The 18,960-nt window shown below is 43.4% G+C and overlaps 1 protein-coding gene across 17 annotated transcripts in view; it reads right to left on the bottom strand.

The window, feature by feature from the left end:
- The window catches only part of KLHL3 (kelch like family member 3), a 279,397-nt gene that overhangs the window by 63,376 nt on the left and 197,061 nt on the right, over positions 1-18,960 (bottom strand). For all 17 annotated transcript variants that reach the window (XM_086703327.1, XM_086703314.1, XM_086703304.1 and 14 more), the window contains 2 exons: positions 10,294-10,415; positions 1,229-1,391 (listed from right to left, as the gene is read on the bottom strand). In XM_086703327.1, coding sequence (XP_086559453.1) covers positions 1,229-1,391; positions 10,294-10,415 — 285 coding nt within the window. The remainder of the gene's footprint in view (positions 1-1,228; positions 1,392-10,293; positions 10,416-18,960) is intronic.

Raw genomic sequence — 18,960 nt, 5'->3', positions numbered from 1 at the left:
ACTTCTTAGATATTTTCTAACATCTGTGAGATTACAAGGTGAATAAAATTCAGGCCTGGGGCGCCTGGGTGGCTCAGTCAGTTGAGTGCCTACCTTAGGCTCAGGTCATGATCTCACGGTTTGTGGGTTTGAGTCCCACGTCGGGCCCTATGACAGCTCACAGCCTGGAACCTGCTTTGGATTCTGTATCTCCCTCTCTCTCTGCCCTTCCCCTGCTCACTCTCTCTTTCTCTCTTTCTTTCAAAAATAAACATTAAAAAATTTTTTTTAATAAAAAAATAATTCAGTCCTGAGAAAAGCAATTATTAACTGCCTTTCTGATTATAAAAACCTAATTATAATTGGTAACTCAACTTGGTTGTAGAAATGGTACTGGGAGAATAGAGCAAGAAAGAGCGTGTATACATGAGGGAAAGTCCATGAAAGCTCAGTCCTGTACTTCTGTGAAAAGTCAACAGATAATATCTCAAACTAATAAATCCAAAATAGTGGCACATTTTATTTAGATAAATGGAAGTAATGAGTAGATGTTGCACCTTTTAGCAGAATCAGAACCTGCCCTTTAATTCTGTCAGAATTGAAGGTTGAGTGGACATAGAGAATGGAGCTGGTGTGGGAAAGCAGAGCAGGGGACTCTGGCTTACCATTACAGGCTCTGCAGTAGTATTTGACTTCTAGAACCATATTCATAGAACACTTTGATCAAGACAGAAATTTTCAGGGCGCCTGGGTAGCTCAGCTGGTTAAGCATCTGACTCTTGACTTTGGCTCAGGTCATGATGTCAAGGTTTGTGAGTCTGAGCCCCACATCGGGCTCCGTGCTGACAGTGCAAAACTTGCTTGAGATTCTCCTTCCCTCCCTCTCTCTCTCTGCCCTCCCCTGCTCATGCTCTCTCTCTCAAAATGAATAAAACTTTAAAAAAAAAAAAGGAAATTTTCTTAAACAACAACAAAAAAGACTGATTTCAAGACCTAATTCAAATGATTCCTCCTTCCACAAAGTCTCAGATCTCCTTCCTATTCTCTTGTGAAAATGACTGTCTGGCAATTAATCCTATTCCACTTGGTGATTGGTGGAACTCTCACTGTTAAGTATCCCTCCACCTGTCTTGTCTTCCCGACTACATCACAACCGCTTCCCAGCACAGTGCTCTTCTCACCGTCTCTGAGGAGCAGGTTATTAAACCCACAAGCTCGGGACAGGTGCGGCACCCCAGCTCCCCGTTACCTGCATATGCGTTGGCCTGCTGCAAAAGGTCAGTGCAGGTGTGCACATCGGCAAATGCGCGGATACCCAAGCAATTGGTGGGATGCAACTGAGACTGCAGGAAGTCACAGCAGTTCTGCCGAACATCCATGAGCTGCAGCAAGCTGGCTGCTGGGAGCAGCACCTGGAGGAGAAGGTGACATTCTGAGACACTAGACACTTCTGGCAGGGCATCATCTCACTAAAACACCATCCCAATCATACCACTCCCATGCTTGCGAGGTCTTGCATGGCTCTCCCCTGCCTGTCCAACTAAGTCCAAACTTCCTTCAGGGCAGCCCCAGCCCCATTTCCCACTACTCTCTGCTTGGTAGATCCTCAGCATCAGCAGATGCTCTGTATCCCTACATTCCACACCAGTGCCTCCCAATCACGAATATATGAAATCTCTGGGGATCTTATTAAAGCTCCAATTCAATAGGTCTAGGGTGGGGCCTGAGAGCCTGCATTTCTAATGAACATCCCGGTGATGCGTGCAGCTGCTAGAACCACCGTAGGGACTGAATGTTTGTGCCCTCCTCCCCCAGATTTGTAATGTGAAAGCCTAACCCCAACAAGCTGTATTTGGAGACCGGGGCCCATGAAGAAGTGATAAAGGTTAAATGAAACCATAAAGATGGGGCCCTTACAAGAAGACAGAGAGACACCACAGCTCTCACTCTCTCTATAGTGTGAGGACACAGGAAGAAAGCGACCTTATGAAAAGCCAGGAAGAGTCTCATCAGCAACCAAATCAGCTGGAAATCTGACCCTGGACTTGTAATTTCCAAAACTAGGAGAAAGCAAATTTCTGTTGTTTAAGCCACCCATTGTGTGGTATTCTGTTATGGCAGCCCAAGCAGACCAAGATAGATTGGTTCTCCTACTTGGCTACATACTGAATCACCTGGAGAATTTTTTAAATACTGATGCCTATGTCTCACCCCCAAAGATTTTAACTTAATAGGTATGAGATGTGACCTGGCCAGTGAGATGTTTCTAAAGCTCCCCAAGCATTTTAACATACAGCCAAGTTTCAGAAAGCACTTCTCTACAGCTTTAAACATATCATTTTCACTCAGAAAGGCACAGACTAAATTGTTAACTAGTGCGTTCGCTACTTAAGCATCTGTATGCCAGGTACTGGTCTAGGTTCTGGGGTTTAGTGGTAAGCACAGTAAACCAGATCCCTGTTCTTAAGGAGCTTACAATCTACTGGAACAAAAGAGTGACCCTCAAACCCCTTGAGATTCAGGCAATCACACCGTATTCTGCCATCCAAAAGAAAAATGGTAAAGAACATCTTTAGGTAGATTCTCAGAGAAAGGAGAGAGGCATTTCCTTTTAAAAGGTCACAGAACACATGAGTATTTATGCTGTATCCTGGAAGACAGAAATAGTTCCTGCTCAGGTGTGTGTGCATGTGTTTTTCCTAAAAGCCAGAGAAGACTGGCTTCAGCAGGCCAGAAGGGTGCCAATCCCAGTCTAGTTTCCCTAGGACTTGCCCACAGCTGCCAAAGCCTGCCCTCTGGATCAAATACCCAGAAGAGATGGCAGAGTCCTATTAGACCCCAGCTCTGCTGCCCTCCACCCCCACTCTCGGGGAAAAGGTACACAGTCTGAGAATGACTTTCCAAAAAAGAAACTTGAAAAAAACAATCACAGAGCATTATAGTTTCATTGAGGCTGCTTAGCTCGGGGCCCCCAGCATCCATTTCACCCCCAAACAACACCCATGCGTCCCAAGCCTTTGCTCTTAGCTGCTCCCTTGACTCTCAGGGAGAATGTCTGGGCCAGGCTCCAGATGTTCTCATCCACAAGAGCTTGCCCAGGAAGACTTAGGCTACAGATGTATTTGTTTTGTTTTTCTGATTTAGGGCACTACAAAAGTCTTTTTTTTTTTTTTTTTTTTACAAGATTTAAATTCTAGACCCTGACCTTCTCCCCAAACATGTCTGAATGCTCCATGCAATAAGGCCAAAAAGCCTGTCCCCCTGCCCATTCTTGGGCCTTGTCCCACTACGAGGGTAAACAGCTAAGTTTGCTTAGGGATGAAGCATTTCCCAGGACACAGGACTTTCAGTGCTAAAACTGAGGCAGCCTTTCCTCATCCCTGCTATAGGCAGAAACCACCAATGTCATCCTCCACCACCAATGCTCCTACTAGTGAGCTAAGAGCCTACTTTCCACAAGGCAAGCTCTTCCTCTTTATGAGCTTAACTTCTTCCTTCACACAGCTGAGTTCCAGAAAGTTCTAGAAAGCATGCTCCTCTCCCTTCTTTCTTCCCCTATGCTATGTCCCCAACGGTAAATTAACATCATGTCCTTAGTAATTTTTGAACCACTGATTCATTCCAGAGAAGGAAAAAGGTAAATTCACCCACTCTTGGGAGTTTTAGACTATAATGTAGCTCCAAATGTGACCATCTGAGCTCCATCCCCACTAAGCAGCCACGTAGTGGGTAGACCCACTAAGCACCCATAAACTGGGAACCTCAATTAACCTGTGAGCTTGCTCATTCCAGCCAAACAGATTCTAGGACCAGATTAGTCTTTGCCTGCTAGTTAAGTAGAGAACCATTAACCATTCTTGCTGAATACATAGCAGGAAAGGCAAGCTGTGTTTCAAATCCCCAAACGACCTCTGTGATACCCCCTTGACCCAGCACTAGCTACAATCTACAGTTAGGGCCATAGGTCAACAGGTCATTCTGGTTTGCTGAGACTTTGCCCATTTTAGCACTGAAAGTCCTATGTCCCAGGAGACCCCTCAGTCCTGAGCATGCTGGGACAGCTGATCATACTAGGAACCAGGAACTTCTAACCAGTTATCCTAAGAACCCCTGCTGGAGAGGAATAATCAAACATTGTCCAGAACACACTGTACTCAGTGGTGGGGCAGGCCCCAAAAGGGTCAGGCTAAGAAGAGGCAAGAAAGGGACAGCAGCCTTTTAAGCCCCACAGAGGAGGATTTCTGAGAGTCTGGTCCACCCCCAAATTGCACTGCCAGTCAAACCAAGATGACAGCATGTGAGAGACACACACCTCCTTCCCCCTTGCCCTCTTTTTTACCACAAAGGCAGTGGCACAGTGTGGTGCTTAAATTTTCAAGCTCGTGACAACCAGCCAAAGAAATTAAAATAATAAATACTCCCTGAACATATTCCTTAGGTTATACTTTCAGTTTTTAAAACCTCCCTGGATACAGCTAGCTCCCTACATAGCTTTTCCTTACTGTTCACAAAACACACTTAGCAGGCAAAAATTCTAAGGCTTTCCACCTCTCTATACACCACCCCTCCATCCTGTTTGGATCCACTCCTGCCCAAAAGCATTCCCAAGATGACTTCCCAAAGTGAACGGGGACTTGTGGTTTCTCTAATTGCTCCTTCCCTCTCTTTGATCTTACACTGTGATTAGCTATGAGTCAAAAGGCCTTTTCTTCCACTACTTGCTTCATACAGGAAGGCGTGAAGAAAAGTAAAGGAAGTCAGAACACTGAGGGCAAGGTTTGGAGACCAGAAGATAAATCACTGCTCAAACTCTAAGTCTCAAGGATAAACTGGGGCACCATCCATGGGGATTCTGGGGGCTGCACATGATGGGAACAGACAAAAATCCCCAAAGGCTGTGAAAGAAAAGAGAGCAAAACATCCCTAAGGTGGCTATCCTCATTTCCCTCTCCCACATCAACAAGGGCTTTCTGAGGATTTCCTCTTCTCTTATCTTGTGTGCAACGCAACTCCCTGACTCCCTTGAGGGGCAGCAGTAACAGGTTGTGAACAAGAGACCAAGCTCAGATTCTTGGCTTGGTGGAATCACAAGGGCAGCACTGCTTGGCTCCTGGAAGGAGGAGGCTGAGCATGTAGGAGCTGCTGGCTGGAACCACCACAGGGATGTAAGATGACCCCAGGTCAAAAAGCTTTTGGTTTGCTTCTTGTCACCCCAGTGTTAAAGGTTCTGGGAAAATGGGCCCTTGGATGACCCTCAGTAGAGTTTACAGGTTTCCTCCTAGCTTGCAAATGGCCTCCCCTCCATTTTTCACGAGCAGGCCCCGTTTTGTTTTTTCTCTCCCTTGGATAACATGAAAACACAGCAGAGGATATCCCGTCACTGAGTTTGTTTCCTCTAACAAAAACAAAAGGAAATGCCCTGCCTCAGAAAGCACCTACTCCTGGAATTTCAGGGCGGCAGGGCCATGCACAGAGGGAGGGGGAGCAGTAACCAGAGGGGCCAGGTGACAGGCCTAGGCCCCAGTCACATAGTGGGTCTGTCCCTGCCAACACCAAACAAGAGGACTGGCATAGAAACGTGGATAGGAGTGCCTGGGTGGCTCAGTTGGTTAAGCGTCCAACTTCGGCTCAGGTCACGGTCTCATAGTTCATGAGTTCAAGCTCCATCCACATCAGGCTCTCTGCTGTGAGACAGAGCTGGCTTTGGATCCTCTGTCCCTGCCCTCTTTCAGCCCCTTACCCACTCATACTCTCTCTCAAAAATAAACTTAGAAACACTGTTAAATAAAAATGTGTTGAAAAAAAAGAAAGTGGGGGAGGGAAAGAGAGAGAGAATGAGAGAGAGAAGGAGGGAGGGAGGATGGGAAGGAGAGGGAAAGCGGTATGTAGATGAGCAGAAGCACTAGCAAATTGGCGCTGTGATTAAAAGTGTCACTTAGAATTTTGACTTCTCAACTTACCAGCCATATGACTAAGGCAAATTACTGAACCTATCTGTGCTCTGCCTCCTCAACAGTAAAGTAAAGATGATACTGGCACTGCCTTCGAGGCTTGTTGTGAGAATCCAATGCAGTAATACACTTAAAGCAGTCAACAGAGAGCCTGGTGCATAGGGAGTGCTCAGTTAAACTGCTTTTTATTACTATTAAAATTAGGAGCGGAAGTCAAGATTCTGATCATTCATTTAACAAGCAACTCAAATTCCCCATGTCAACAGAGCAAAGTGAGACGGAGAGAGCTGGGTTCAAATCTTAACGCTACCGCTTATTCAACCACTCGGATCATTAGCTTCTTCCACTGTGAAAGAGGGATCATACTAGAATACTCGCATTTGGTGGTGATGTAATTAAGTGAAATAACGCATGTGAAGTGACTGCCACATGCTTGGCTTTCAATGAGTATTAGTAAGTGCCAGCTATGATGGCTGTTACCTCCACCAGGGAAAGGCAATTCAGTCTGTCCAGTGCCTGTGTGCCTGGGAAGGGGTTAAGAGTGGAGCGCTGGGAGCCATTTAACCAAGCTCCAGACTCTGATCCTTGTTTCCCAGGCTTTCAGGGGAGTCCCAGGGCCTCCAGGCTCACCTCCTCAGTGCACCAAATCCTCAACAAAGGTTGTCTTTACAGCTTGTGAGTAACTGCCTCAGCAGATACGTCACAGCATGAAGAAGCAGCCATGTTTTGACCTAAACTTTCTCTTCTCAACCTTTTTTGTTTTGTTTTCCTGGAGGTCACCCCAATCAAATCACATTGTAAAGTGAGGAGGAAAAATGTAAACAGTTAGTATATCCCATGGATTCCAAGCAACACGCAGTTCCCTAAAGGTTCCACACTGTGCCTTCCACTGGAGCCCCTGCACGTGCCCCACTCCTCACCACACACACACAAATGAACACAGCAGGCCCCTTTAGGAGCTCATGTACCAATGGGGACACAGGCATGCAGGCAGAGGAGGAAGGCGCCTGACCAGCCAGTACTCCTTCAAGATGGGGCCCACACAACACCTCCTCAGTGATGCTGCCCCCATGACCATCCCCATCCTCCACACTGCTGAGTACCTATTTGCCTAGCCATGCATCTCTATTCTCAGACCATGTGCTCTTCAGTGACAGGGTCTCTGTGCTCACAGCGCTCACAGAGCCCATACTATCTGCCTGGCACAGGGTAGCAATGTTCTAAGGTTTTATCTATATTAATTCATTTAATCCTCACACTAACTCTATGAAATTAAGTACTGCTATTACGCCCATATTACAGATGAAGACACTGAGGTACAGAAAGATTAAGTAAGCTGCCTCGTATCTCACATCTAGAAAATGGTGGAGTCAGGATTTGAAGGCTGACAGTCTGACCACTCAATAAAACGGCTACTATATGAAAATGGATCCTTAAGGCAGGGTGTCAGTGAGGGCGTCAGAGAGGCTCTAGTAGAAGGGAGGGAACACAAATCATGGGTTGACAGAGTAAGTGTCTTCTCTGGCCCAAGCTCACTGAATCCCATGCCCTCACTTTACAGATGGGAAAACAGACACCATGCCAGGGACAGAGCTAGAACAAGTGCACTCACTCTTGATCAGGGGTGAAGCTACGGCTCAGACCCAGGCCTCCCTTCAGACTCGACTCCTGCCTCATCTCTACTTCTTCCTCTGAACCTGCACATCTTCAATCTGGCCCCTGCCCTACCCCTAGAACGCAGTTTTACAACAAACAGTGGTGAAGCCACTTTCTATAGAGGACTCTGATGAGTTTATCTGCTGCTACCTGCCTTCATATAATGGTGTTTACACACTACCACTGGGTTAGACCAAAGCAACAAAGACAAATACCCGGCCAGGAGATAAGGATCCAGAGTGGAACATCTTCTACTTATCCAAGTTTGTAAATACTTTGGACTTGAGGGGGGATAAAGAAAGTTATTCAACAAATACATGGTAAAAAGGTTAGAAAAAGCTGGTTCCATTCATACAATCTACAACCTCACCTACAGTGTTGTATTTGTTGGTTTGTTTTTTTTGTTGTTGTTGGGTGCAGTTTTTTGGGGGGGGAGGGGATGGTGGGGAAGTGTTTGGTTTTGTCTTAGTAGCTTAAGACAACACAAATTTATTTTCTTACACTTCTGGAAGTCAGAAATCCCAAATGCATCTCTCTGGATTAAAATAAAGGTGTCAACAGGGCTGCATTCCTTCTGAAGGCTCTAAGGGAAAATATGTTTCTTTGCCTTTCCTGCTTCTAGAGGCTACTCGCATTCCTTGGTTCATGGCCCCCATCTTTAAAGATGGAAACATCAAGTTGAGTTTGTGTCGGGTCATATCTCTCTGATTCTCTTTATTCTACCTCCATCTTCCACTTCAAAGAGCCCCTCTGACTCTACTGGACCCACAGGGATAATGCATGGTCATCTCCCTATTGCTTGTCCACTGATCTACAACATTAATTCCATCTGTACAGTGAACTGCTCTTTGACAGTTAGAACCTAACATATTCATAGGCTCCAGGAATCAGGACATGGACATCTTGGGAGAGGGTCATTACTTTGTATACTACACTATATGATTAATAGTTACTGATATACCCTAATGCAAGGTTTTTCAAAAAATTATTAACCCACTGTACATTTTTCAGTTGACATCTAGCATTGGTCATTAGAGTTGCAAAAGATATAATTCCTTTCATTCTGTAAATATCAATATTTACATCACTTTTCAAAGTATCCAAGTGAATATAAATGTGATGGTGGTTTGATATCAACCTTTTCATATGTTTTTTCAACACATGCACTGTACTCACTTTATATCAAATTATTCTGCACTTACTGTTACTGCCCAAAAGTCATCCAGCTGTTTAGTTTCTGTTGCTAGACCTAAGATGTGAGCACTCCCTTGCTGATTTCATTCTGGATGAAAAAGACTAGAAATGAATTGCAAAGGCTGTGTGTTTTATGGGGTATATACCTCAGTTTAAAAGGGGAAGGGGATTAGACTAGATCACTGTACAACCTGAAAGTCTATCCAGAGGCCAGAGACAAAGGCAGGCTCCGGAGGCCCGAACGCAGGGTGCCTCAGACCCTCAGCTTGCCTTTACCCTTTACCCTCACAAGTACCCTTCACCATAGCAAGCCTCAGCTTAAATTTTATCTCCCAAAAGAGCCCTTCCCAGATCCCCCCACCCATCTAAACTGCGTCTCCTTGATACTCTCTAATTATATACCATGTTCCCTACCTCAAAGGACTTATCACAATCTGTGCACAGACATTACTTGTGTGCTGATTTGATGAGCATCTGTCTTCACCCCCAGACCACAAACTGTGTGACAGCAGGCAACGGAATCACCCCTGTTACCATTACAACCACATAGCCCAACGAAGTGCCCAGCATATAAGAGGCACTCAAACATCTGGGTTGAATTGAATGAAAAAATGATTACCAACTCAGCTTTCCAAATACCGTGATCCTGATAAAGGAGGTGGTGTTCTGGAAAAGGGAAATAGGTATTTTGGTCACTGGAGAGGTATCTGCCTCACAATAAAGAAGGTGGAACTGTGCTTTAAGAAAAAGAAAAAAGGAAAATCCTTCATATCACATGTACCTTCCAGCACTTTACTGAAATAGTAAGGCCCTTAATGACAAGAAATAGTATGTCCTGTGTCTGTGTTTGGCCCAGGGGTTTGTAGGTTCCAGAATGGGCCACACCCCCTCAACCATCTCTCCTAGTGAAGCATGCCGGTGCTGCCTCATGTCCCCAACCATTAAGACGCACACCTTTGGGTGAAGCAGTGTCTTTGCTGGCTCCTCTTTTCAAGGCTCTAGATGGCTGAGGATGAGGGCGGGGCAGCAAAAGGAGGAAAAGGCACACATTTCGCAGCCGCACACCCCTGCTGAGACTCAGGCCTGGTGCTTGGCACCTCCATCTCTGAGCATGAGTGCTCAAAGAAACTCAGGTGACTAATGTTGAAACAGGAAAAATTTTTAACAGCCTCACAATCCACACTGAAAATCCCTGAGATGAGATGATGACTGGGGAGAAGTGGGGTCACCCTTCACCCAGAGTTTGAACCAACATGAGTTACAGACTTTGCTCTAGTGCCCAAGCTCATTTAGAGGCATGACGGCTTAGCGGTTAAGAGTATGGGTGCCATGATCAGACAGGCATGGGTGTGAGGGTCTTTCACCCAACTAAAGGCCATGTGATGCAGGGCAAGTCACCTAACCTCTTTGGAGCTTTAGCTTCCTCTCCAGCTACCAAATGAGTTCTCGCGAGGGTTCAATGAAATGATGCAATAATAGTGCGTGGTGAGCGATTAGCTGGGGTTGAGTTTACCTGGACGTTCTCTTCAGTCACCTCGATTTCTGCCGTATAGATGTAGTCAATCAGCTTATTCAGCGTCCTCCCATCCACGTCCTTGATTTCTATCTTCTTGGCTTTACTCTCAGACATGTCACCTACAGTCCAAAACAAAACCAAAATGGACACGAACTTGGTGCTTAACTTTCACATAGCCTCCTGCCCTGTGTTGGCAGCATAAAAGCACTGGGAGGTGGCAGAAGGGATTCAGGCATGGAGGAGGATAAAACAGCTGACTTCAAGGGCACATCAACTTTGGGTCTGTGATCATCTGCAAACCCAACTCTATGCATTCCTCACTCTGTCTGTTGCCCATTCCCATTTTGAAGGCAAATCTGTGTGCAGTAGTAACTCATTCAACCAACATTTACTATAAACCTGTACATACAGGGCCCAGAAAAGTGAACAAGATATGCACCTGCCCTCAAGGAGCGCACAGTTTAGCAGGGCAGATATATAAAAATATATGAGGCGATAGGAGCTTAATGGAGATATAAATAACATGCCAATATAACAACAATACAAAGTAACATTTATCGAGTGCTAACTACAGCTAAGCAATGGGCTAAGCACTTTAAAGTGGCACCTCTTTCAATCTTCACAACAACCTAGGAGTTTCATTAATACTATCCCCAGTTCACAGATGAAGAAACTGAGGCACAGGAGGGTGGGTATTCATTTTGCCCACAGTTACACATCTAGGAAGGGGCCAGGCTGGGACTGAAACCAGTGAGTGTGACTCCAGAGTCCACACTCTACTCACGATCCTCTACTAAATCCCAAGAATGCAAAAGATGGAGCAAACAAGCCCTGGGAAGCCATCCTAGTAGGAGGTCACACTTAAGCTGGGTATTTCCACGGGCAGCAAAGGTGAGGAAGGATGAGCCGGATGCAGGAGCCATAAGTTGTAAAGGCAGGAAAGTGCCAAAAGGATAAATCTGGAGAAGAGTGAGAGGCTGGTATGGGGTGCCAGTGAGAAGAAGCTGGAGAGGGAGGCAGCAGCCGGGGCTTGCAGAGCCCTGTAAGCCACGCAAATGAGTTTGGACTTGATCCTAGGAGTAGCACCACTGGAAGGTTTTAAACAGGGGAATGACATCAACAGATGGGTATTTCTGAATGAAATTTTGGATGCACGGTGGAAGCTGGATCAGAGGCAGGGAAAACAGTTGGGAGGCCCTGATAATAATCCAACAAAGAAAAGGACAGAGCCTGTGAACTAGGGCAGCAGCGGTACCACATGTGCACAGAAATGAGGCCCCTTTCCCCAGCCTGCCCTCTTACACAGCACATGGGTTTGTCTACAGCCAAACTCATCCAACAAGGGCTGCTGATTCCAGTAGGAAAAGACAGGCTAGACATGTGTCTTTGTAGACTGAAATAAAGGGCAACTTGACTGCAAGAAACAGGGATTCAGAAGCCCTTATGTGAGTATGAAAACAGAGCCCGGGTAGTTGTTTTCTCTCTGTGGAATTTGTGTGCTGGAGCCAAGAAAATAAAGTACAGTACAGCGTGTGGGCTGCAGACGCCCACCTCCAAGCGGCATGGGCAGCACATGATTCCTCCACCAATCTATAGTTCCCAGCGCAACACAGTTAGAGATTTGAATGAGTCTGGAAGAGGGAGGAAAATCATTCCAAATTCTGCCCATTCCTTCCACCATCAGACCAGGTAGACCAGAGACCCTCCACCCTGTTCTGTCTTCTCTCTGATTACCGGTAGAAGTCAGTGAAAAGGCCTCAGCACAAAGAGCCTTGAGGCAGGACAAACTGGCAAAGGGGAAAGAGGAAAAGATAGGGGATTTCTACTGCACCCATTAGACAGGCTCTCACAATCTCTCTTGAGTTTACTCCAAGACACATAAAATAAAAATCCACACCCAAGAAAATCAAAAGTTCAACTTATCTTTCTAAACAGCTATTAAGAAAGTCATCAGTAAGAGTCCAGCTGATAATTATAATGCAAATGATAATTACAGGCAGCCAATTATTAGTTTAAGAACTTGGGCCTTAGAAAAAAGACTGAAAAAAAAAGAAACACCTGACTGCAAGAACCAAGGGATTCAGAAGCCCTTATGTGAGTGTGAAATCAGAGCCTGGCTTGATTGTTTTCTCTCTGTGGAAGTTGTACTTGAGAATAAGATCAATCAGTTTTGTAACTTCCGGGTAAACAAGTAGAAACTCCTGAAATTACACGAAGTTACCAGTATATATGGGCAAAAGTTTTATTTTTCTGGGGGATGCAAGATCATTCTTAGTCAAATGTATAGCAAACATTCAGACACAGATGGTGGAACTTTGGGAGATTTTTTTTCCTGCTTCTTTACATGGCTCCAAAATTTCTAATTTTCTATATTAAATACTTAAACTTCAATAAGCAAACAGGAAAACCACGTGAAGGAAAAACTATGGCCTCAAAAACCAAAATCTATTTTAAGAAAGTTCCTTTATAGGATATTAGAAACCGGTATAAATCACACAGACTTGTAAAATCCAACATTATTTCTTATAAACCAACAGAAATTACTGCACCAAACTAAGGCTTCAGCTTAAACAGACTCTGAAAGTGGTAGCAGTAATAGCTGCTACTGTGTGCCAGAACCTCTGCCAAGGGTTTATACACGTTATTTCATTCAATCCTTGTAACAACCCCAGGAGGTAGATATTATTTCCATTTTATAAACTATAGAACTGGCATTTCAAAAGGTATTTGCATATGGCTGTGAGAGGCAGGGCTGGGATTTGAATCTTGGCCTAACTCTAGACCGCATGTCATTTCTCACAAATCCCTGGATAATTTAAACCTAACCCTAACTAATGACCTTCATAAAAGTATTCCCAAACAAGGCCTTGGTCCAAATTCTAAGGACAACTTAGTATGTAAGACCTAGCAAACAAGAACCAAGAAGGAGAAGATCTTGTCAAGCTCATTTGCCAAGATATCCTCAACACCTAACAAAGTGCTTGGCATATAACAAGCACTTAAAAAATACTTGTTGGAGGAAAAAGAAGAAAAGGAAAAAAAGGGGCTTTCCTTGATATCTCATAATTCCATGGATTCCAGTAATTCCTGAGGAGCAGAAACCAACAAAGGCTTGGTCATTCTTGCTCCTTTCCTTACCTCGACTACTCTGACAAAATAAAACAAAACATGAGCTCTATATGTCCTTCCATCTTCAAGGTCAACCCAAGAGTCCTCCTCCTCTGCTTTTGCCAAGAGGCCCAGCCCAACCACCTCAGATTTGAATTTTCTTTTTTTTTTAATATGAAATTTATCGTCAAATTGGTTTCCATACAACACCCAATACTCATCCCAGCAGGTGTCCTCCTCAATGCCCATCACCCATTTTCCCCTCCCTCCCACCCCCCATCAACCCACAGTTTGTTCTCAGTTTTTAAGAGGCTCTTATGGTTTGTTTCCCTCCCTAACTCTTTTTTCCTTCCCCTCCCCCATGGTCTTAGGTTTCTCAGGATCCACATAAGAGTGAAAACATATGGTATCTGTCTTTCTCTGTATGGCTTATTTCACTTAGCATAACACTCTCCAGTTCCATCCATATTGCTATAAAAGCCCATATTTCATTCTTTCTCATTGCCAAGTAGTATTCCACTGTGTATATAAACCACAATTTCTTTATCCATTCATCAGTTGATGGACATTTAGGCTCTTTCCATAATTTGGTTATTGTTGAAAGCGCTGCTGTAAACATTGGGGTACAAGTGCTCCTATGCATCAGCACTCCTGTATCCCTTGGGTAAATTCCTAGCAGTGCTATTGCTGGGTCATAGGGTAGATGTATTTTTAATTTTTTGAGGAACCTCCACACTGTTTTCCAGAGTGGCTGCACCAGTTTGCATTCCCACCAACAACAGTGCAAGAGGGTTCCCATTTCTCCACATCCTCTCCAGCATCTATAGTCTCCTGATTTACTCATTTTCAGAAAATGTGTTAGTCGCACATCTTTCTAGCCTCTTCCACTTCTGCCTGTCATCTGTTACCATGCATGTCCTATTCCTCCAAAAAGAACATGATCCATTCAAGGGCAGATATTTGTTCATTCATTCATTCATTCATTCATTCAACAAACACATATCAAGCAGTCCCTATGTGCCAAGCACTGTGCTGGACCAGAGGACACAACCATGAATAAGTTATGGCCCTGCCCTCATGGAGCTCAGTCCAGTGGGGAGAGACAAGTAAACCAACAATTATGAAATGTGTTAAATACTAGAAAAGAGGGCTTAGCTTAAAGAGTTGTTAAGCAGGGATTCCTGCACCCTGACCTGTATGCAAAATGAATAGTACACAGGAACCCGTATTTGCCACTGGGGAGAAGAGAATCCATTGTTTTCATCAGATTGATTCATCATGGTTAAGAACCACAGATCTAAAGTGAGATCTGGAGAAGGAGTCATGGTTAGTTAGGAGAGAAGGGAGTATGAGGGAAGAATCAATATTCCAGGCAAAGACAGTAGTAGTGTATGTAAAGGTCTGGAGGCAAGAAAGAACAGGACCTGTTCTGGGCCCACAAGAAGCTGAATGTGGCAGAAGCACAGCAAAGAGAGGAATGGGGGGGGGGGGGGGGGAGAAGAGAGAGAGAGAGAGAGAGAGTAATGGGGAGTCAAGGCTGGAGACAGAAGCAGAATCTAGGCAAATGGAAGGCCTTGTGGGCCATGCCAAGGAGTTCAGACTGCATCCTGAAAGCAATGGAAAGCCCCTGACGGATTTTTTTTTCTTTCAGCTATCAGGTTATGTTAATGAGGGATCAGACCAGGATCAAAATATTGATTCAAAGGATACTCTATGCTTGTTCAAATGGCGGAATGATTAAGCCAATTACTTTCTTTTAGTTTTTAGTAATAAATAAATCTTAATTTAACTACGATCATTTCTGAAAATGATGTGCATTTAAACATGGCTTTCATGACACATCTTTTTTTAATTTTACTTAAATCCAAGTTAGTTAACATATAGTGTAATAATGGTTTCAGTGCTCATCCCCACAAGTGTCCTCCTTAGTGCTCATCACCCATTTAGCCCATCCCCCAACCCAACACCCTTCCAGGAACCCTCAGTTTGTTCTCTGTATTTAAGAGTCTCTTATGGTTTGCCTCCCTCTCTATTTTTATCTTACTTTTCCTTCCCTTCCCCTATGTTCACCTGTTTTGTTTCTTAAATTCCACATATGAGTGAAATCATGTGTTATTTACCTTTCTCTGACTTATTTCATTTAGCATCATATACTTTAGTTCCATCCATGTTATTGTAAATGGCAAGATTTCATTCTTTTTGATGGCTGAGCAATATCCCACTGTGCATATATACCATATCTTTGTTATCCATTCGTCAGTTGATGGGCATTTGGGCTCTTTCCATAATTTGGCTATTGTTGATAGTGCTGCTATAAACATTGTGGTGCATGTGCCCCTTCAAAAGCCCCTGACAGATTTTAAGCAGGTGAGGGATGCATCAGATTGATTTTTTGGAAAGTCACTATAGCTACAGTATAGAGAACAGGATGGGGTTGAAGGAACAAAATAGGAGGCAGGTTGACTAGTACCAAAGCTGCTGCAGGAAATTAGGTGAAAGATGAGAGTGACCTGGACTAAAAGAGTAGATCTTAAATTTCTTTAAATCCTCAGGCCATACCTTAAGACCTTGTACCTAGACATCCCCAAGAACCACAGAGAACCCAGGAAAGCAAGCAACCCCACACCTCTATCAAGTGATGATGGGGCATTAATACCCTGAGCCCACATATTCTTTAAAACCCAGTTCCTTTAACACCATAAGATGGGGCTGTTTTTAATGTACTCAGATGACACGTAGGGACCCATATGGAGTGGAAATACTCTAGTACACAGAACCCATAGTAAAGGACAAAAAAAAAAGAGAGAAAAAAACTGACTAGGCTATTTTGGTAAAATGTGCTTCCCTAGGGATGGAGGAGCTAGACGGGGAGGAAGCAGGGCAATCTAAAGTATTCCCTATTCACAGGACGAAGATGGGCAGAACATAGCACTGCTGGCCTCTCTAATCCCTGTGCTAAAGGAGTGCTGAGCAGTTTGAGTGACAGCCCATCCTGGATCTTCTTGCAAGCTGGCTGCCTCTCAACACTCTCCTCTGGGCACTCAGACCTCACTGTCACATTTATCCCAAGTTATTCTGTGCAGAACATGCTCAAGGAGCAGGGTTGATATCTGGGACATTTGGGCAATATGAACTCAGAGGACAAAAAAGTAAAAACACTTTAAGCCCGAATAAAAAGATCGTAATCACACCACTCAAGTCAGAAGAACGTCACGAGTATTTCTTTTTCATTTTGGCCTTAAACATGCTGATAGAAATGGACTTAACAAGAGTCAGCTGATAAAATGAACAACTCAGACAACAAAAGATGTTGGTGAGGATGTGGAGAAAGGGGAACACTTTTGCACTGCTGGTAGGAATGCAAACTGGTGCAGCCACTCTGGAAAGCAGTATGGAGGTCCCTCAAAAAATTAAACATAGAACTACCTTATGACCCAGCAATTGCACTACTAGGTATTTATTCAAAGGATACATAGGGGCACATGCACACATAGTCTGCTGATTCATAGGGGCACATGCGCCCCAATGTTTATAGCAGCATTATCGACAATAACCAAAGTATGGGAAGAGCCCAAATGTTCATCGATTGATGAATGGATAAAGAAGATGTGGCATATATATATGATGGAATATTACTGGTAATAAGAAAGAATGAAAGCTTGCCATTTACAATAACATGGATGGAACTAGAATGTATTATGCTAAGCAAAATAAGTCAGAGAAAGACAAATATCATATGATTTCACTCATATGCAGAATTTAAGAAACAAAACAGATGAACATATGGGAAAGGAAGGCAAAATAAGATAACAGGGAGGCAAACCATAAGAGACTCTTAAATACAGAGAACAAACAGAGTTGATGGAGGGGGAGGGTGGGGAGAAGGGCTAAAGGGGTGATGAGTATTAAGGAGGACACCAGTCGGGATGAGCACTGGGTGATATATGTAAGTGATGAATCACTAAATTCTATTTCTGAAATCATTATTACACTATGCATTAACTAACTTGGATTTAAAATTAAAAACAAAATAAAATAAATTATCTAAATTTTTGAAAGAAAAAACAGTCAGCTGGGCCTTTTCATGATTAAGTTTATGAATTCTGAAGCTGAATCTGATAATTAGAACAAAATTTTACAATGTTACTCTTTAAACCTGCTTACCAAGATTTAAGCCAAATCAAGGGATCTCAAAAAATACACAAATCTCACAAAATGCCGATGGAAGCAAAAGCTGGTCCAACTGTTCTAGGAAATGTGAATTTGTGGCATGTGTCTCAAATCTTCAACATGTGCACACCCCTATTCTAGGGGTCTATTCTAAGGAAATAATTATAACATAAATAAATATTAAGAAGCAAAGATACCCATGACAGTATTACTTATAATAGCAAAATATTAGAAAGAATTAGAATTTCTAACCAAAATGGAAATCAATTTTTGACTTGGACATATATGATGGAATCTTACGAAGCCATTGAAATTATGACGTAGATGTGATTTCACTGATGTGAAAATATACTGACCATAGACCAATGGTTTGATTAAGCAAATTTTCACTGAGCACCTACTACATGGAAGATCCAGGTAGGCAGTGGGGAGATAGCAGTGAATTAAGGTAGAGTTCTTAACTGACTGACCAGAGCAATCAGATATTGAGGAAGTAATGAAATAAGCAGTGATACTAAAGACAAGCATAACGTATGGTATCACAAGAGTAAATAACAAAAGAATTTAACCTAATCCAAGGGGATCATGGGAAAATCTACCTGAGGAAGTGTTGCTTAAGCAGTAATGAGAGATGAATAGGAGTTAGACAGGCAAAGAGGCAGGGGGAAGAACATCCCAGGAAGATGAACAGTAATTTTTTTTAAGTATACACATTACATCAACTATGTATATACAAAATGGCTCATTTATATTAAAATTTTATTTTGGTGGGTTTTTTAATTTTTTATTTTTTTAGGTATTTTTTATTTTTTTATTTTTTGAGAGAGAGCGAGCGAGCACAAACAAGGGAGAGGGGCAGAGGGAGAGAGAGAGAATCTCAAGCTACCAAGCTACCATGTTCAGCACAGAGCCAGATATGGGGCTCGATCCCACAACCCCGGGATCATGACCTGAGCCAAAAATCAAGAGTCAGATGCTCAACTGACTGAGCCACCCAGGTGCCCCTATATTAAAATTTTATGGCGTATATGTATATATTTATAAATATAAAATCTGAAAGGATATGAACTATAATCTTATCTAGATGATGTATTACATATATTTTTTTTTTTCTGCTTGTCCACATTCTCTAATTTCTTTTCTGCAATCAACATATGTGAGTAGTGTTTGAAGAGGTACATGGGTGAGTAGAAAGACAGACAGATATGGCTGGCTGGCTGGCTGGCTGGCTGGCTGGAAGGATGAAAGGATGGACAGTAACCAGATTCAACAGATGACTTGAGCTGGGCATCATATTAGACTGTTTCTTCTTGATTTTTTCCTCCCTTTAACGACTAGAATCCAACATCTGCTCCAGAAGCATTCAGATTCTTTATGTTTCTAAAA

Source organism: Puma concolor, chromosome A1, assembly GCF_028749965.1.
Source record: "Puma concolor isolate L17-30 chromosome A1, mPumCon1.1.hap2, whole genome shotgun sequence".
Classification (NCBI taxonomy): domain Eukaryota; kingdom Metazoa; phylum Chordata; class Mammalia; order Carnivora; family Felidae; genus Puma; species Puma concolor.
This window is presented reverse-complemented; position numbering and strand designations above follow the sequence as displayed.